We start from the raw sequence: 18,090 nt of genomic DNA, 5'->3' as shown, positions 1-18,090 counted from the left end.
CCTGAATTTCACATGAATGATCCACCTAGCATGCACATCCACCCAGCGATACTATGGGAAATTTAGCATGGCTAGTTCTCCTAATCTGCACATCATTCGGCTATGGGACGAAACCGGAGCACACAGAGGAAACCCATGCTGACACAGGGCAAAGACACAAATTCCACACAGACAGTTGCCCAAGGGTGGAATCGAACCCAAGTCCCTAATGCTGTGAGGCAGCAGTGCTAACCACTGAACCACTGTGTCTCTTGGTCTGGATGTAGGTTTGCTCGCTGAGCTGGAAGGTTCATTTCCAGATGTTTCATCACCCTACTAGGTAACATCTTTAGTGGGCCTCCGGGCAAAGCACTGTTGGTAATTTCTGCTTTCTATTTATATGTTTGAGTTTCTTTGGGTTGGTTATGCCATTCCCTGTAGTGACATCATTTCCTGTGGTGATGTCAAAACAGGAAATGACATCACCACAGGAAATGATGTCACCACATGAAATGACATCACCAACCCAAAGAAACCCAAACATATAAATAGAAAGCAGGAATTATCAACAGTGCTTCACCTGGAGGCCCACTGAAGCTGTTACCTAGGAGAGTGATGAAACGTCTGGAAATGAACCTTCCAGCTCAGCGAGCAAACTTCCATCCAGAACCTCAAACTGAGCTACAATTCTTCTAAAAAAAAGTCTCTTGATCTCTCCGTTGTCTCAAAATTTCACTCATCTTGTCCAAAATCCATTACTGTCAGTGAGACATGGAATCATAGAAACATTGAAAATAGCTGCAGGAATAGGCCATTCGGCCTTTTGAGTCTTCACAGCTATTCAACGTGATCATGGATGATCATGCAATTTCTGTATCCCACTCCCACTCTCTCTCCACACCCCTTCATCCCTTTAGCCACAAGGACTCCATTGGTTCTCTCTCTCAGCTTGTTTAAGGAATACTGGCATCATGGAGCTGCCAGAATCAGCACTCTTTGGAAGGAGCTCTGTCGCTAAGGGGATTCTAGCAAATTCCTCCCTTCCTGAGCCACCTAACTACAAATTATTCCTACTCGTCAGTTGTTGTTGATGACCAGTTCCAACAAGTTGACTGGAGGCAGAATGCTTATTTGCTTATTGCTGGCACATCCTGCTTTAATTTTGTTAGCCTGAAGTTTGGCATTGGTTATTTTTGTTGTGTTGACAACACTATCAATAACAATGCTATCAACAAGATATGTAAGTGAAAGGGAACATTATTTGCAATATTATGTAATGGAAATTAAGGTCATCAAAGGTCATGCAGAAACATTGAACATGTTTACAGAATGATAGAAGTGCTATGGCACAGAAAGAGGCCATTCAGCTAATTGAGTCTGCACCAACTCATCAAATGAACCTCATTGCCTAGTACCAATCTCTTGCCTTTATCCCACATTAAGACCATTGAGACAGGTTAAATTATGGATTAAATAGATATAGATATTGTTATCAATGGATAGAATATTGCCAGCAAAATATTCCCGATTTTCCAACAGGCCACCCAGAGTCTTAGGCCCACCAATGGTGTTGCTAACCTGGAAATTTCCATTTTTTGGTCTTGCCGATACAGATGAAGAATATTTTTATGTGATATATTTATGTTTACAAAACATTCAGCTAAGATCTTTTGAATCCAATTCTTGTGTTTAATCACATCATGTGAGTTTTCACCTTAGGTTAATAGCTGTTTTCTCACTTGTATGTTTTAACAGGATATTTTGAAAGGTGCTCAAGGAAAGGATGTGACAAATTCACAAGAAATGGCATCACAAGATTTCCTTTCAGTGGTCTTAGCATCGCATGAAGAATGTAAAAAAATAGAAAAGTTGGAATCTGAGAAGACAGTGTGTTTGTTCAGTAACAAAGGTCTGAAATGTACTGATCTGTAAATGAAGAAAGTTGTACCATTACAAATTCAGTGGCTTTTTGGTGCTAATATGAAATCCTAACCCTAGCTGCATAGCTAGGAACATTTAACCTTTGCAGTTGGTTTAGTAACTTGGGCACTTAGTTTTTTTTTATTAAAAATTCAAGTGGCTTTTTCTTAAACTAATATTCACATTGCTATGTTATTAATATGCACATTTTACAGCAGATTCTAGATAGCAGTCAGCAACAATACTCCCCTCAGCCTGAACACTAAAACCATTTGTAGCTCTCAATTGCTATCTTGGCAAAGATTGGGCCATTCAGCTTGTACTTTGGGCTGCCATGGGCTGTATAGGCTGTTCTGTTCAAATTTGCACCAGACTACACTCGTCATCATGAAGGGGTTCTTTTTGGTATTTTGTTTAGGTTATTATGGAGGTACCTGTTCACAGAGCAATAGCAGTCAAATATTTGCTTTCATGCAGTATTTTGTTATTCAGTTTTCAAAGTTTTCTTTGGTATGTGAGCTTCACTGGCAACAATGAAAGTTTATAGCATGTTGTTAATAGTTGTGGGTATGTTCGTTGAGCTTGGAAGTTGATTTACCCACATTTCGACTCCTTTCTAGGTGACATCTTCTGTGTTTTGGAGCCTCCTGTGAAGCGATGCTGTACTGTGTCTTCTGGAATATATTTGGTTATGTTCCTGCTGCTTCCGGTTGCTGGATCCAGTTGTTTGTTGCAGGAGCAGGTGTATTTAGTCTAGGTTAATGTGTTTATTGATGGAGTCCATGGATGAGTGCCTGTCCCTGGTAGCCATACACATAGATGACAAGGACCACAAAATCGTCTGGGACAACAATACGATAATAGGACAAGCTAAACAGAGAACAGCCAGAGAATTTCTAGAGACATGGCACTCATCCCTGGGCTCCATCAATAAACATTGACCTAGGCCCAGTATACCGACCAATACAACAAACAACTGGAACCAGCAAACAGAAGCAGCAGGAATGAAATCAAATAAATTCCAACCAACTGACAAAATACAATAGCGCTTCACAGGCAGCTCCAAAACACTGATGATGTCACTGAGAAAGGGGACGCAACGTCTACAAATCAACTTCCCAGCTTGGCGAAAATACCCATAACCATGGCAACCAACACCTGAGCTACAAGTCTCTACACACACTTTGAATATTGTTAATATTTAGAACCTGAGATTTTGGTTTTCAGTTCTGTGACTTTTTTTTAAATGATTGGAAGTTTCTTTTTTAGCATTGGGTTAAACAGCCCTTCCAAGAAATTGTGTCACAATGGCTTAAATGACAAGAGAAGCTACCTGCAGGGGACAATTGCTGAATTGTTTAAATAAAGTTGAGCTTTTTTTCACAGTGGAAAAGTAAAAGAGGGGCCAAAGGCCAGAAGACATTTAATTTCAAAAGAAAAGATTCATGTTATTAAATGTATTGCTTAATCTCAAAGTAGTAAAAGCCAGAGGAAGGTCAATGAGTTAGCCTGTCTAGAGAGTGTGCACAAAGTCACTGAATGGAAATGCTTGTGAGCTTATTGTTTGAGTAAGAAAGTAAACAATGTAGATGAGAGTGATACTATTTGTGTTGAATGTTTGTCAAGGATATTGCTGGGGAGAAAAAGGTTGGATTTTTCTTCTTGTTGTTTATGATAAGTTCCTGCTAAATGATCACGTTTTATATGTATTTGCATATACATATATGTACACCTTCCTTTAATTTTCTTTAGTGTAATACACTTAAGTTCTTTTATTAGAGGTATATTGACAGCTTTGTGTGAATATGTTCAGTTACTGACCACCATGGTTGCCAAATTTCAAAAATACAATCTATGAAGCTAGGTTTCACACTGGGATCTGACTTTTTCTGGATTACCATCAGTTGAGATCATAACAATAGCACTTTGGTACACCTCACTGGTAGGAGACAGTGAGATCTGCAGATGCTGGAGATCAGAGTTGAGAGTGTGTTGCTGGAAAAGCACAACAGGTCAGGCAGCATCCGAGGAGCAGGAAAATTGACATTTCAGGCTGGAGCTCATGTCCGAAACGTCGATTTTCCTGCTCCTTGGATGCTGCCTGACTTGCTGTGCTTTTCCAGCAACACACTCTCAACACTTCACTGGTAATCAAGCCCTGCTATTCTCAGAGTCAGTGAAGAAGTTAAAGATTTTATAAAAAGTACACAGAATTCCCCAATTTCCCTGTTAGTAGTCCCAGGTTGACAAAAAACTGTGGTCAGCTTTCTGTACTTAATATGTCTTACTACTAGTTACAAACAAATAGATTCAAACTACAGTTAAATAATCATGAGCTGTCTGCATATAACTCTACTGGTTAAAGCTCCAACCCCTTTAAAGCTCCCCCTACAGCCACACACAGACAGATGGGTTTAAAAGGTAGATAGAAAGTCTAGGAAGGAAATTCATTGGTCCCTGTAGAATAGGCTTCTCTGAGATGATCCTTTTGGCTTGTGAAGACCTACTGCTCCTTGATCTCTCTTCTCTACATACTGTCACTTGCTTATAGGAGGCACAGAGGGCATGGTTCACATGTATAAATCTCTTATAGGTTAAAAGCCACTGCTTACAGCAATGGGTGAGGGGAAGTGGACAGGCTTTCTTCAGACTTGAGGTTTTTGTTTGTGAGAGATGAAAGATTAGCTTTTTTGTTTTCTGAGATCCAATGGGTTCTCACAAACATTCGCACTCACAAGCTGTTTAGCTATGCAAGATCCAATTGCAGAACAACCTCGGTTATCCGATAATCAATTATCCGAATTTTGGATTATCCAAACAACATCTCAAGGTCCCGTAAAACATGATCCATTATCCAAACAAGCAGTTATCCGAACACTCAGTTATCCAAACAAAGTACACCCCTCCCGTCTCGTTTGGATATTCGAGGTTGTTCTGTACCCAGTGGTTGGCAGGCAGAATACCACAGTCATCAATAACTGGTCACTATTCTACAGACCATCAGCTCCTTGTTGCTGGGTGAATCTCCTTTGTTACCCCTTTCCCCTTATCCTCAGCTGTAGCTCATCTGCAATTAAACTTTCTCCACTGCTTGAACAAACAGCAGTGTAAACAGCACTTACAATGAGGGCAGAATCCCTTGTAAAACCCTTGGTTTTAGTCTTTTTCTCACTTCAATGCACAATCAGAAACACTGAAAAATGAAAAGGTCTTTACAATCTTTAACATTGTCAAGCATCTTGAAGGTGCTTCACTGAAGCATTATCAAACCAACGTTGACACCAAGACGCTTGTGGAGCTATTAGTGCAACTGAGCAATAGGGTTAGTCAAAGAGCTTGGCTTTTAGAAGCTTTGTAAATAGGTGAGAAAGATATAGAAGTGGAGAGATTTAACAATGTTTGGAACCCCAGCAGTTAAGGGAGATATAAAAATCAATGTTACACATTCATGTTCCAGAGTAGGAGAAGAAATAGGATCCGAAGCAACCCCTTGAGTCTGTTCCATTATTTAACGCACTCAGTGTGACCTCAGTCTTCAACTCCCCTTTACTGACTACTCCCCATTTTCCTTAATTCCATGAGTGACCAGTCATTTCTTTATTTCATCCTCAAATATAGTCAACAATGGAAGATCTATACTCCTTTCAGCTAGACATTTCTGAAGATTGAGATTACCTGAAGAAATTTCACTTCCTCTCAGTCCTAAAATGAAAAGTCCCTTACCCTGTGATTGTGCCCCGTAATCTAGATTCCTTAGTCAAAGAAAGCAACCTCTTGATGTCCACAATGTCAAACTCCTTCAGAACCTTGTATCTTTTAGTGAGTGTACCTCTCATTCTTCTGAACGTCAGGAAATATAAGCCTAATTTACTCAACCTATCATCTAAAGTCAACACATTCACCTTAGGATCCTAGTAAACTTTGCTGTATGGCAGTGCATTGCAAAATATGTTTCCAATTATGACCCAATTTTAATGTGACCCCAGTGCTAACTAAAATAAAGCAGCACAGTAATATTCAGCATGTACCCATTAACATTTGTATTTCATAGATCACCATGTGCTGCATCATGTAAACATGAATACCTCTATGTTTAGAGAAATACACATGAACATACAGTTAGAAGCAAGAATGGGCCATTTGGATCCTCATTTGCTCCACCATTCAATGAGATCATGACTGATCTAGTTTTAACTGGGGCAGCAGGGTGGCTCAGTGGTTAGCACTGCTGCCTCACAGCACCAGGAACCCGGGTTTGAGTCCAGCCTCAGGCAACTGTCTGTGTGAAGTTTGCGAATTCTCCCCGTGTCTGCACGGGTTTCCTTTGGGTGTTCTGGATTCCTCCCACAGTCCAAAGATGTGCAGGCCAGGTGAATTGGTTGTGCTAAATTGCCCAAAGTGTTAGAGGCAAGAACAGTCTATGGCAGCTATTACATACACATCATTTGTAAAATGGTGTAAGAGATAAAGCAACTGCAAATATGTGCATTTTCAGAGCTTTAAGAATCCCAGCTACCTGATGAACGGCAAAGAAGAAGTAAGAATTATCACAGTTACTTGGTGGGTTAAAATGGCAGGTAATATTCTGTTCCTTGCTGGTGGGACAATGAAAGGAGAACTTATATAAAATTCAAAAGTATGAAAAAAATGCTGAATTAATATTTTTAAAAACCTTACCATATAAGAGTTCAACCCGACACAGTGGCTCAGTGGTTAGCACTGCTGCCTCACAGCATCAAGGACTCAGGTTCAATTCTACCCTCAGGCAACTGTCTGTGCAGAGTGTGCACGTTCTCCCCGTGTCTGCGTGGATTTCCTCCGAGTGCTCCAGTTTCTGCCTACAATCCAAAAATGTGCAGGCTAGGTGAATTAGCCATGGTAAATTGCCATGTGTTCAGGGATGTGTAAGTTATGTGCATTAGTCAGGGTAAATATAGGATAACAGGGTAAGGGAATGGGTCTGGGTGGGTTACTCTTCAGAGGGTCGATGTGGACTTGTTGGGCCAAAGGGCCTGTTTCTACACCGTAGGATTCTAAGATTCTAACTCTGCTCTCAATGTTGGGGAAGTGGTACCACAAGTTATATTGCTGACTAGATCTCACGGAGGAGCAGAAAACCCAGACTGCAGGATAGAATTTTCTGGAACTTATTGAAGTGTGGTGAGAAGCAAACTTTCCACTTCCTGACTGCGGTATCAAGGTCTGATAATAAGCTTTCAGAACTTTTCCAGTGGACAAGTTTCCTGATCATGATCAACTGGAACTGTATACATTATCATCTTATGAATACTCATTAAGACCTCAGACCCTTAGAATTACCCTCATGGATGAAAACCTGTCAATCAAGTCTGTTCACAAACCGATGATACATATATGAGGCATGCACCTGGCAGGGTAGACATTTTCCTTCGAGCTCCAGTGAGGAAAAATGTCTTCGCTAAATTATCTCCTTCGGAAAAGAATGCGCTTTTTTCTGCAAATCCTTGCAATGTTCAGGGTGACCCCTCTCTATGTTGGTTAGCTTATGAGACATCACAATCATATGCATTGTGGCTTGCTACTGGGCAATAAACCTTAGTCTAACCAATTACGCTTACTTCCAGGAAAGGAATTTTTAAAAATAAATCTTTTTGAGAGGCCAGAAGGAGCTGGAACATTGCTCTTGATAACATAAAATTCCTAGCAACTGCTACTGACCAATATTTGACCTTATCTGCTTCTAGAATTTATGAGAATGTATATAGCTTTGTCCAGTTTAAAGGTAAAAGATAGGTTAGAGAAAGGAGTTGGAAAGAGTTGTTAGTTAATTAATCTCTGTTACACCTTAAGAAGTAAAGTTGTTAATGGTTACTTTAAATAGTTCTTGGCCTGTCAAACTTTCACAGATTACTGCACAGGATAAATCTTTTCTGTGTTGCTGGTTTAAATTAAGCAGGAGGGTTTACCCCATGTTGTAACACTACATTCGGGGCCTACTTTGGACCTGTAGCCCAATGGGTACTGAAACTGTCTCAGGCCTCAGGTTGGCACAGGTCAATGCATTCAGCAATCACTCCTCCAACTTGACCCATCTTGCCATTGCATGTTAAGATTTCTCCCACTTTGTATAAAGAACCAGCGCAGTCTGCATTATTGTACGTATTGAAATCTAGAAAACACAAACATTTCTTTTGGTTTCAGTTTGCTGTGCAAATGCTCCTCTTCAAATCGTACCACCTCACATCCAGTTTGAAGCATGGATGATAGCAATGGTTTCATTCACTGCTATCAATTATATACTATTCAATCAAATCTTTTGTTTAAATAAAACTATTTGTTGGTTCCAAGTTAATGTCGCATTTTAATAACAGTGGCAATCCAACACATATTTTTGTCAAAAATTACCATGCAACGACATATGAAACTTCAAGTAATTGGTGTAAGTTTTCTGTTCTACTCCCTGGTTCTTGATATCACTTTTCTATATGCTTAGCAGAAAACATTAAAAAATTTACAAGACATTGGAGGAAATTTGTTCACGTATTGCCATTAGTTTCCCTGGAGGCAGAAGTGTCCATATCTGTCTTTGTTCAATATCAATGCAGATCATTGGTTTGACCACACATTTGACAGCCATATTGCTGCTAGTCCCCAGCAAATCCAGGTGGTCCACATTGGACCATCAGAACCAAAGATATACAGTTGAATTTCTTACCTGAGTGTTTCTCATTGAATTTCTTACAGCGCAGCCATTGGAGCTGAATGTGTGTATTAGAAATAACATGGGCAAATGCTCAAAACAGGCAATAAACCTGATATTTATATGATATGGAGCACTAAAGTAATACTGTCCAATATGTGGGAGAAAGTGAGTACTGCAGATGCCGGAGATCAGAGTCAAAAAGTGTGGCGCTGGAAAAGCACAGCAGGTCAGGCAGCATCCGAGGAGCAGGAGAATATATGTTTTGAGCATAAACCTTTCATCAGGAATGTGGAGGGGCCCCAAGGGGGCTGAGTGATAAATGAGAGGGGGGTGGGCCTGGTGGGAAGGTAGCTAGGAATGTGATGGGTGGATGAAGGTGGGGGGTAATGGTGATAGGTAAGAGGTGGAGTGGATAGATGGAAAGGAAGATGGAGAGATAGGACAGTTCAAAAGGGCGGTGCTGAGTTGGAGGGTTGGATATGGTGCGGGGAGTGGAGATGAGGAAACTGGTGAAATCAACATTGATTCCATGTGTTTGGAGGGTCCCAAGGCGGAAGGTGAGGAGTTCTTCCTCCAGTTGTCAGGTGGCTAGGATTTTGCAGTGGAAAAGGCCCAGGACATGCATGGCCTTGGTGGAGTGGGAGGGGGAGTTGAGTGATAGGCCGCAGGGCAGTCGGGTTGTTTCGTGTGTGTCTCCCAGAGACGTTCTCTGAAACATTCCACAGGTTGGTGTCCTGTTTCTCCAATGTAGAGGAGACCACATCGAGAGCAACGTACACAGTCAATGAGGTGTTTGGAGGTGCAGGAAAATTATGCCCATTATGTGGTCAACCCAAAATGACTTTTGATAAAATATATCTGTGTGTCTGAGTGCTAAACAGGGCAATCCACTTTTATACCCATCTCATGCAGCAACACCTACTTCCCAGGTCAGAACTGATTACTAAATATTACTGGATATGTGGTATTCATGGAAGTTAGAAAATGAAGCAAGGGAGGAGGGGCAGCAGTATTGATTAAGGAGAAATGGCAATGCTGAAGACAGCAGATATCACAGAAGGATCAAGAGCCAAAATCTATTTGGCTAGATTATGAAGAATATAAAAGATGATCAGTGTAGTTCTATGGGTTATCAAGTAGAAACAGATTTGTATGGAAATTGCAGAGAGGAGAAAGAATTATAACATAGTTATAATGGGGAGGTCATTATTCCAAAATTATTCATGAACTTTATTACTACATGCATGTATTCTTGTTTATCCAGAATGCAAACATCTGTCTTACCCGCACTACAGTATGTAACAAACCAACATGGTATCCTTTTGCCACCCACGTGTGAAGATATGAAAAATATACTTTACACACACGCTTCAGTTTCTGTGTTAAGTAATATGATTATTTCAGACTTCTGGGAATCTCAGGACACAGCACAATTCTCTCACAAATTGATAAGAATTAACAAGCACTGGGTAAAAGTAAAATTGAGTGACTCTTTAAATTTGTTGCTACAAATGTTACCAAATGCAATTATTTCTAGTTGTACAATGAAAGAAACAGATTTGCAATAATTTCATGGCAAGTGATCCATTCATTTCAGTGACATATTTTAATTAAGGAAAACATTCTTTTTCAAGAGCTTAACTTTACAACCAGGAGCTTGTAAGTTTAAACAGTAAAATTAACAAGCGTTCAGCAATTAACAATTCAGATATAAATTTTGTTTAATTATTTCTTTCCATTTTCCACCTATGTATACCAAGGACATATTCTTCTCATAAAAATGTCATTGATTATAACTATATATGTTTGAACAGCAGCTTAACTCTACTTCAGGTCCAGCATGCACAGGAATGGCCCAGCTGGGCACGTTTTCCCAGTTCCTTCGCATTTTTAATCTCAGTGCTTCATAGGACTCATCCATTTATTGGTTTTGAAGTCAACAATGAAAGGATGGCTCTCACCACTGCCGTCAAGGGAAGCTATCCACATGATGAAGCAGGTATTAGAACAGCAATTCTCCCAATTCCAAGATGACTTTGAAACTGGATCTTTCCGGAGAGGATCTGTGATCTCCATTGAAGTGAAGTCACCAAGGAAGCTGATCAGCGAATTAGCTTAAATCATTTCTCCCAGACAACAAACCAGGAATTAAAAATCATGGATTTTAATTCAGTCTTTAATTGGTTTGCAAGAAGTGAAATATAGCTTGAGACATACGAATGGGTTTAAATTTAAAACTTAACACTTAAAATTAGAAACATGAGAAACAGACTTCTACAAAACACAAACATTGCTTTTATTCTTTACAACTCATAGAATTTTTACATTCTATCATGAGGGACTGATCATCAATATCAGTTTAGTTTTCAGGGTTGGACAGTTTTTCTGCAGTAATTTGGAGCTAGTACATCATCAAACACCCAGTTATGCATCACACTTAACATTTTGAATAATGTTTACCGTGAGGCCAATGTGGAAGAAAGCAAAGTTCACATCAATTCACCTGAAGATGTGTTGTTTGAATCTGTTAATATTGCAATAGTGCAGCATGTGGTGGAGTAAGGTGCATGTGCGAGCAACTATTCCAGATTTGCAACTTTAATGCATGTATGACTGCCAGAAATGTTGCTAGCAATTTTACACAGTAAAGGCAAAGATTGAGGACAGCCTTGTCACTATCATCACTGCAAACGTTGGCTCATTCTGATTCACACCTGTCTCACAATCCCTGTTTGTGCCAGAAAGGTTTGAATTTCAATAAAGCAAAAGAACTGACCTCTTTGAAATGGAAATTTTGCTAGTCTACACTATAGATCCATGAGGCAACTCTGCGACAGACTTGCATCGAGATGAGTGGATCTCATAAGAAGCCTATGAATGTACTGGCAAATGGTTGGATTTGAAAGCAGGATTAAAAGTGAGGTTTTCTTTTGGCCACATTCTTCCCAGCCTTCTTCTGACAGAGAATGGGCAAAATCAATGATATTTGTGGATGCTGGGGTATGAGTTTGAAGGTGAACTTCTCTTGCATTTCATGTAAGTGGCAGTTATGAGCCATTTTTCTTTTGTTATTTCATGATATTTGAATCATTATCAAGCTTCCTTCAGAAGGACAGTGGGTGTTATAAACTGGGGATGAATGCATTGTAAAGGGTTTACATTGATTCACTGGGGTTTGTGATCTTGAAACTAGTAGCTGGATTGCTCGCATTGCAGTTAAAAGATTCTCACTGGCTCCTGGAGGTATAGGAATACATCTGAGTAAGTGTGTTATGCCAATACTAAATTTTGCAAAGAGCCTGGTCTCCCAACACCTAGTTCTTTGTTACTGAGGAGAGACCAACTGGTCTGAGTTGCATGTAGGCTACCTTTCAAATTGATTTGTGTGCTTAGTGTGCTTCCAATTAAACCTGTTGGACTATAACCTGGTGTTGTGTGATTTTTAACCTTTCAGATTGACAGCTATGGACACTGTACGGTATGCAAGTTAAATTTGATGGGACTGGGAGTATACTGTGTGACAATTCTGTGATGGGGTTTTCATTCCAGGCAACAACAGCAAGAGCTGAGCAGTTATAGTTTGATGGGCTCATCCTTATTTGAATGTAGACAACCCAGGATTGTTGCTGGGTTTCTGGAACAATAGATGAACTGAAACAACACATTCAACTTTCGTATTCTTGCGCATCAGAGAAGTGACTTTGGTAAAATCGCTCCTTGTATTTGTGAATATGATTGTTACAGTGCAGGGAGAGGAGCATACATTAGGTTATTCAAGGTTGCAGTTGTCAGGGCTTACTGTGTGACTAAAGGGCCTGGAATTTCACTGGGGTTGGATGACTTCCAGATGTTCCAGATGGACCATCTCTGGGATTTCCAGCCCTATCCCTGTTTCTTGGATTGAAACTGTAGGCAGTCAGCCTGCCTGAAGCACTCCAGCTCTTGCCACTTCCAGTGCAGGAGAGGGAAGTTTAAACTCACCCTGCCAACTGTTCACCCTCCCCAGGCTGCCCCAACTCCCCCTTCCCCCAGCACCTTAAATCCTGTCACCATGCACCCCACTTCACATCGGGGTATGTCAGCATGGCACCTGCTGAGATGCCCAAACATATACCAAAACCCTGATTCTAAGCTAACTAGTCTCTATCGGCTGGCAGCTCCCTAAGGAAAGATTTCCTCAAACAAAAGGCCAAAAATTCCAACTTGAGTCTATAAATAGCTTATTGGCCATCAAAATGGCTGTTGGGTACATGTCACTTCCCTCACTGGGCTCACCCATCACCTAATTTCTTAACCAAAGGAGCAGACAATCTGGAGCCTAGTACAATACAACTTGCAAAATGCATGCTCTCCATCTTGTCATAATTAGTGACCTGAAAGTTGACCAAACATTTTGATGTGATTTATGGCAGGCAGTGAAATGGGGGAATTTTATAAAACAATATGTCATCAAAGTGCAGAATTATTCTATATTTAATCCAACCAGGGCAAATGCCAAACTCAATGCTTTCTTATGTTGGCAATGGTTCTACTGGGAAAAAAAAACATCTAATTGGAACATGAGCATTCCTGTCTGTTCACTCATTAGTGAGAGAATGTAGAAGAGTTTCTTTTTGTACATTCATTGATGGGACATGGGCATCACTGACTGGGCCAGCATTTATTACCCATCCTTAATTGGACAGACGACATTTTAAGAGTCAACCACTTTGCAGTTGTCTGGAGTCACATGTAGGCCAGGCCAGTTAAGGATGGCAGTTTCCATCCCTAAAGGATATTAGTTCGCCAGATGAGCTTTCTCCTAATAATCGGAAATGGTTTCATGTTAACCATTAGACTCTTATTTCTAGATTATTATTGAATTCAAATTCCACCATCTGCCATGGCCGGTTTCAAACCCAGGTCCCCAGAATGTTATCTAAATCTGTGGATTAATAGTCTCGCAATAATACCAATAGGATGTTATCTACCCTTAAGGAGCTCCCCCACAATAATTAGACTGCATTGTGAAATGTAGTTTGAGTAAAGGATCATGATGTAGTTTCTGAATCTCTTGCTAAATAGCATTCTATCAAATAAAGGAAGAAGTAAAGTCCAACCAAATGTCTCCTCGATCTTGCAAGAAGAACAGTGTTCTGGTGCTACCATAATATTGGAACTCATTAAATTTCCACTTGATGCTGTCATCTGGACTGTTCTGAATGAGCTATCTTAGGAACTATCATGTCCGGGAAGGACATCAACTCTTTAGCAACACAACTTGCATCAGATCAACAACTTTCATTTTTTAAGAAAAATATCACAGGAACATCATCAGACAAAGATTAAATAAAGTTAAAGAAGAAATCATGAAGTCTGAGCGAGAGCTTGTTAAAAGAGCTGTTAATCAATGAGGATTTCTGAGGAGGAGAGGGAGGGAATGAAGCATTAGGATGTATGAAGAAACTTCACAGCATGGGGCCAAGATGGCTGAATGCACTCCTGCCAAAGCGAGGAGGGGATGTACAAAGTGTTAGAGTCAGGATGATGGTAGGATTGTTACTTCTGGGTATGCATGGGAGGTGTTCAACTAGTTGTGCATTATAGACTATAAAACATTGACATTTTACTCAAAAAAGGATCACTTTACAGCATTCAGTAGGAAGCTATTAGGGTCCAACGCTTTGACAGTATGATTAAACATTATTTGAATATTCAAAGACAATTAATTAGAACAATCTTAGTAAAAATCACAGAGTTCAATTCAAATGTTTTAAAAAATTAAGTGAAATCAAATCAGAAAAAGACCCAGCCCAACATTAGTGTCAACACAGTTACACTAACTTTTGCAGTGCAAGACAAATTCACACCGTTATTCAGCATCAATTTCACTCGGGACCATGTACCATTGTTTGGCAATGGATTTATTCCAGCAACATGACACATGATGTTGTATACATCAACCACTCTTATTGGAGGTGCCTTGTAATTTGATCTGAAATCTGAACAACATAAAAACTGAATTAGTCATGAAATTGTTTTACAAAGTTTAGCGTTTTGGCTACTGTCAAAATTGGACACTTAAAAAAAAAAATCATCTTATAGCAATCCAATTTAAGATTTGCACTGGTGAAAAACAGTCCTTAAACCCATGCGGGGACGCACTTTGGCAGACCTTGATGTGTGTTCCTTCCAAATCTGTTATTTAGTTTGCTTTCACATTAGTTGTAAATTTGCTTTCATATTGAACCAGTCAGTGCTAAAGAATTTGGTGATGTATTTAAAAATCAGAATAATGTATGAATTGGAGGAGAACCTAGAAATTATGCTATTCCTGTAAAACTTTGTTCATTCATCCTCATGGGAGAAAATTAAAGAAGTAAGCCACTTAGAGTGGTTTATTGCATCCCTATCTTAATTGTGCTTAATTCTATAGAGAAGTATTGGAATTCACTGAGAATTCAACGGTGCCCCTATTAGCAGGAACAGCAGAGTATATCATCACATCCAGAAATGTTGCTTCAATTTAAGTACACACATTTCATTCAATGTTTCTGGTTTTGTTACAATGGAATGATGGAACAATGCCACTTTCAAAAGGGGCCCTCAATTTGGTTTGAGGTCCAAAATAAACCTGGAAATGGGAACAAATTGGAAGTATGGTGGTTAGCTGATGAGTTGCAAAGATGTTTACTGGTGAAATTCCAGAACATACAGCCTTGATTTCTGAACAGCAACTGCCAGTGGTTTGGAATGCAGTGGAGGACATGCAAAAACCGCAAAATATGTTTCCCTGCATGATTTATTATGTAAGACAATATATAAATTTAAGTTGTATTTGTTATACTTAAAATTCTCTTCATAAAGTCAACTTACAAATTTGAGAACAGTATCAAATGATTACCTGGTCCATAGGCCAGAAAGAATCCTTTCATATCCATCAAATCATTGTCATAGCCATGCCATCCATGCTGCCAACCCTTCTTGCCATCTGTTCCATTGGCCCAATAAGGCAACTTCTGTATATTCTGAAAGAAATACAGCCAAAAATATAACTGTACATTGCTAGAGAATAGTCAAAAAATGAACCAGATCTTTTAGCAATTCTCATTGTACCACTACACACTGGAAAATATAACTGAAGCTCTGAATCTCCTTTTGCCATTTACACCGCCTTTAACCCAATCAAGGGGATCAGTTAGATTGTGAAGCTGAGTGACATCAACAATGTGTGTTCAATTCCTGTAGTGGCTGAGGTTACCTGAGAGGATTCAAGCTTTTCAACCTCTCTCCTTGCCTGAGGTGTGGTGACCCTCAGATTAAACCTTCACCAGTTGTCTCTCTCTAATGAAGACAGCAGCTTTACAGTCTGGTTAAACTATGGTGACTTCACCTCCACCATTCATTTCCTTACTTGTCCCTTTATCATCCTTTTTGCCTTGCACCATCAATTAATTAACCCCTGCTGCTTTCCCCTTTCTTCTTTGCACATCTCTACCCATTTTCCTGCCTCTGTTTAAAATCACTACGTTTTTCTAGTTCCTATGAAAGTGCGTTGACATGATGCATATTTTCCTCTCCTCACAGATGCTGCATGACCTGTGAGAGTTTCAAGCATTTTCAGTTTGTACAATGCATACCCTGCTTATTTCAGCAGGTTTCTAACCTCTGTGAACTTTAGACTTCCCCTAGGAAGCTCTATTTCCAGACCTTGGGCATACCTTTCGAACATCATTTATTTTCAGTGGTAATTAGGAATAATGGAAGTGGCTTCAGGAAAGCCAACTGAGAAAGCAAATACATTGATAGGAATGTCAAAGAGAATGACTGAATTACTTTGAACAGATCCATCCAGATTCTGAATAAGTCTGAATATCAATGGTTCTATGGGCAATAAACAACAAAAATCTGTTCTTGAAGCAAACATTTCCACAGTGGATTATTGTGCTCTGTTTTAATATCCCAGACTGGGTTAACAGACTATGCTCCCTCTAGTTCCACATTGCAATAAATTCTGATTTCGCGTCTCCATAAGTGCAATCAGCTGGAGCTGTAAAAATGACCTTTTTGGAACAGAGTTATATGACACTAATCAAAATTTATTGTCATGATTAGGTATGAATTGTGGTGACTTAGAATCTTCTGCCAGAAAAAGATATATCTGAGAGAGATTTATCTGTTCCTGCACTTATATTTATCAGCTCACAGAGGGGAATCAGCAAGGGGAATCACAAAGAATTTATGATCCATGTGGGTGAACAGGTCTGTGCTGACGTTTCTGCCCTACATTATCCTATTCCCTCAGTTTAAATAAGTGGAATTAAAATTAGGTCCACTTCTATACTCACCCAATTTTCCTTCATTTCTTCTGCCCAAATGATGGAACAGGAAACCATAAGGGCTTTAGTAAACAGAATGAGACGGATTTAACATGCAGATTTGAGTCAGAGATGCAGATGCATACTTCCATTATGACCAGTCCATTTTAGCATAGAACAGTACAGAAAGCAAACAACATCCCCTTTTATGCGTCTGGCAGCTGCTGTATTCTGAAATGTAAACCCTCCGCATCACAGACAGTCACCTTGACAGCTGCTTTGAAAGGACAAGTAGCTAAGCTAATGCAGGTTCCCAGAGGTAGGTGCTGGGTGGGTAATGGTCAGAGTGCCATGTGGGTCAGGTGCTGGACACATAGGGTGCCAGGGGTAGAGTGCAAAATTGGTAGGGTGCCAAGTGGGCAGAGTGTCAGTGAGTAGTGTGTCAGGTGGGTAGGTTGCCAGGGTGGCAAGGGATGTAAGTAAGAGATGGTGGAGGGTGGTGTTGGCTCCTGGGGGTGTGATAAGGTTAGCGTTGGGTCCGGCTGTAGAAGTTGGACCCCAAAGGGTCAGCTGTGACAGCAAATCCTTAGTCCTGAGGGTGAGGGGGATGTCAGTTACATGATGGGGATAATATCGGGCCTGGCTGCAGGGCAGGAGTGGATGGGTCCTGAAGCGGGAAATAATGGAGCTGGGGTGTCAACTACCAACATTTTCTTATGTTTGTCATGTTTGTCACTTGCAGGAGGGGATGGGGTTGGGGGAAGGGTGTTGTGTCTGGTAGCCAGAGGAGGGGTAAAGTCAGGTCCAGTGGAAGGGGCAAGGGTTTATCAGGTCTCAAGGGTTGGGTTTGGGGAGAGAGGTGTACTTCAGGCAGCTGGTGAGAGGGGAAGCATCAAAGTCTATGGGTACAACGAGGCCTCAGATCCAGTCCTGGAGAAGTTAGAGTGTTTGCTCACAGGGAGAAAGGAGGGGTGTGTCAGATTCTGGGGGAGTGGCCATGGGAGTGTAGGGTTCAGGGGTGTAAGTGGTATATCTGGTCAGGGTCTGGGGGAAGTTTAGTTCGGGTTCAATTAAATAGTTACTTGGGAGTTAATCTAGAAACTTAACAGTCTAACTTCCCCTGCATAACTATTTATTATCAGCGGTTAAATTCTCCAAGTTCCTCAATTTAACAGGCTCCTTTGGAAAGTTCCATGCTTAGGGAATTGCCCA

At 40.3% G+C, this 18,090-nt stretch overlaps 2 protein-coding genes across 8 annotated transcripts in view; one reads left to right on the top strand and one right to left on the bottom strand.

The window, feature by feature from the left end:
* The window catches only part of LOC122557672 (cadherin-related family member 2-like), a 158,249-nt gene extending 155,391 nt beyond the window's left edge, over positions 1 to 2,858 (top strand). For all 7 annotated transcript variants that reach the window (XM_043705541.2, XM_087993612.1, XM_087993636.1 and 4 more), the window contains one exon: positions 1,735 to 2,858. In XM_043705541.2, coding sequence (XP_043561476.2) covers positions 1,735 to 1,911 — 177 coding nt within the window. In that variant the 3' untranslated portion in view covers positions 1,912 to 2,858. The remainder of the gene's footprint in view (positions 1 to 1,734) is intronic.
* Positions 2,859 to 10,168: 7,310 nt separating this feature from the next.
* Positions 10,169 to 18,090, bottom strand: part of enpp6 (ectonucleotide pyrophosphatase/phosphodiesterase 6) — a 46,613-nt gene continuing 38,691 nt past the window's right edge. The window contains exons 7-8 of the mRNA XM_043705594.2: positions 15,465 to 15,588; positions 10,169 to 14,562 (exon numbers count right to left, since the gene is read on the bottom strand). Of these exons, the coding sequence (XP_043561529.1) occupies positions 14,357 to 14,562; positions 15,465 to 15,588 (330 nt within the window). The 3' untranslated portion in view covers positions 10,169 to 14,356. The remainder of the gene's footprint in view (positions 14,563 to 15,464; positions 15,589 to 18,090) is intronic.

The sequence above is a fragment of the Chiloscyllium plagiosum genome, unplaced genomic scaffold, assembly GCF_037043375.1.
Source record: "Chiloscyllium plagiosum isolate Xiang-an unplaced genomic scaffold, Cpla_swu_hap1 HiC_scaffold_2, whole genome shotgun sequence".
In the NCBI taxonomy this organism is placed as follows: domain Eukaryota; kingdom Metazoa; phylum Chordata; class Chondrichthyes; order Orectolobiformes; family Hemiscylliidae; genus Chiloscyllium; species Chiloscyllium plagiosum.
The sequence above is the reverse complement of the archived record's forward strand: the minus strand, read 5'-3'. Positions and strand labels throughout refer to the sequence as shown.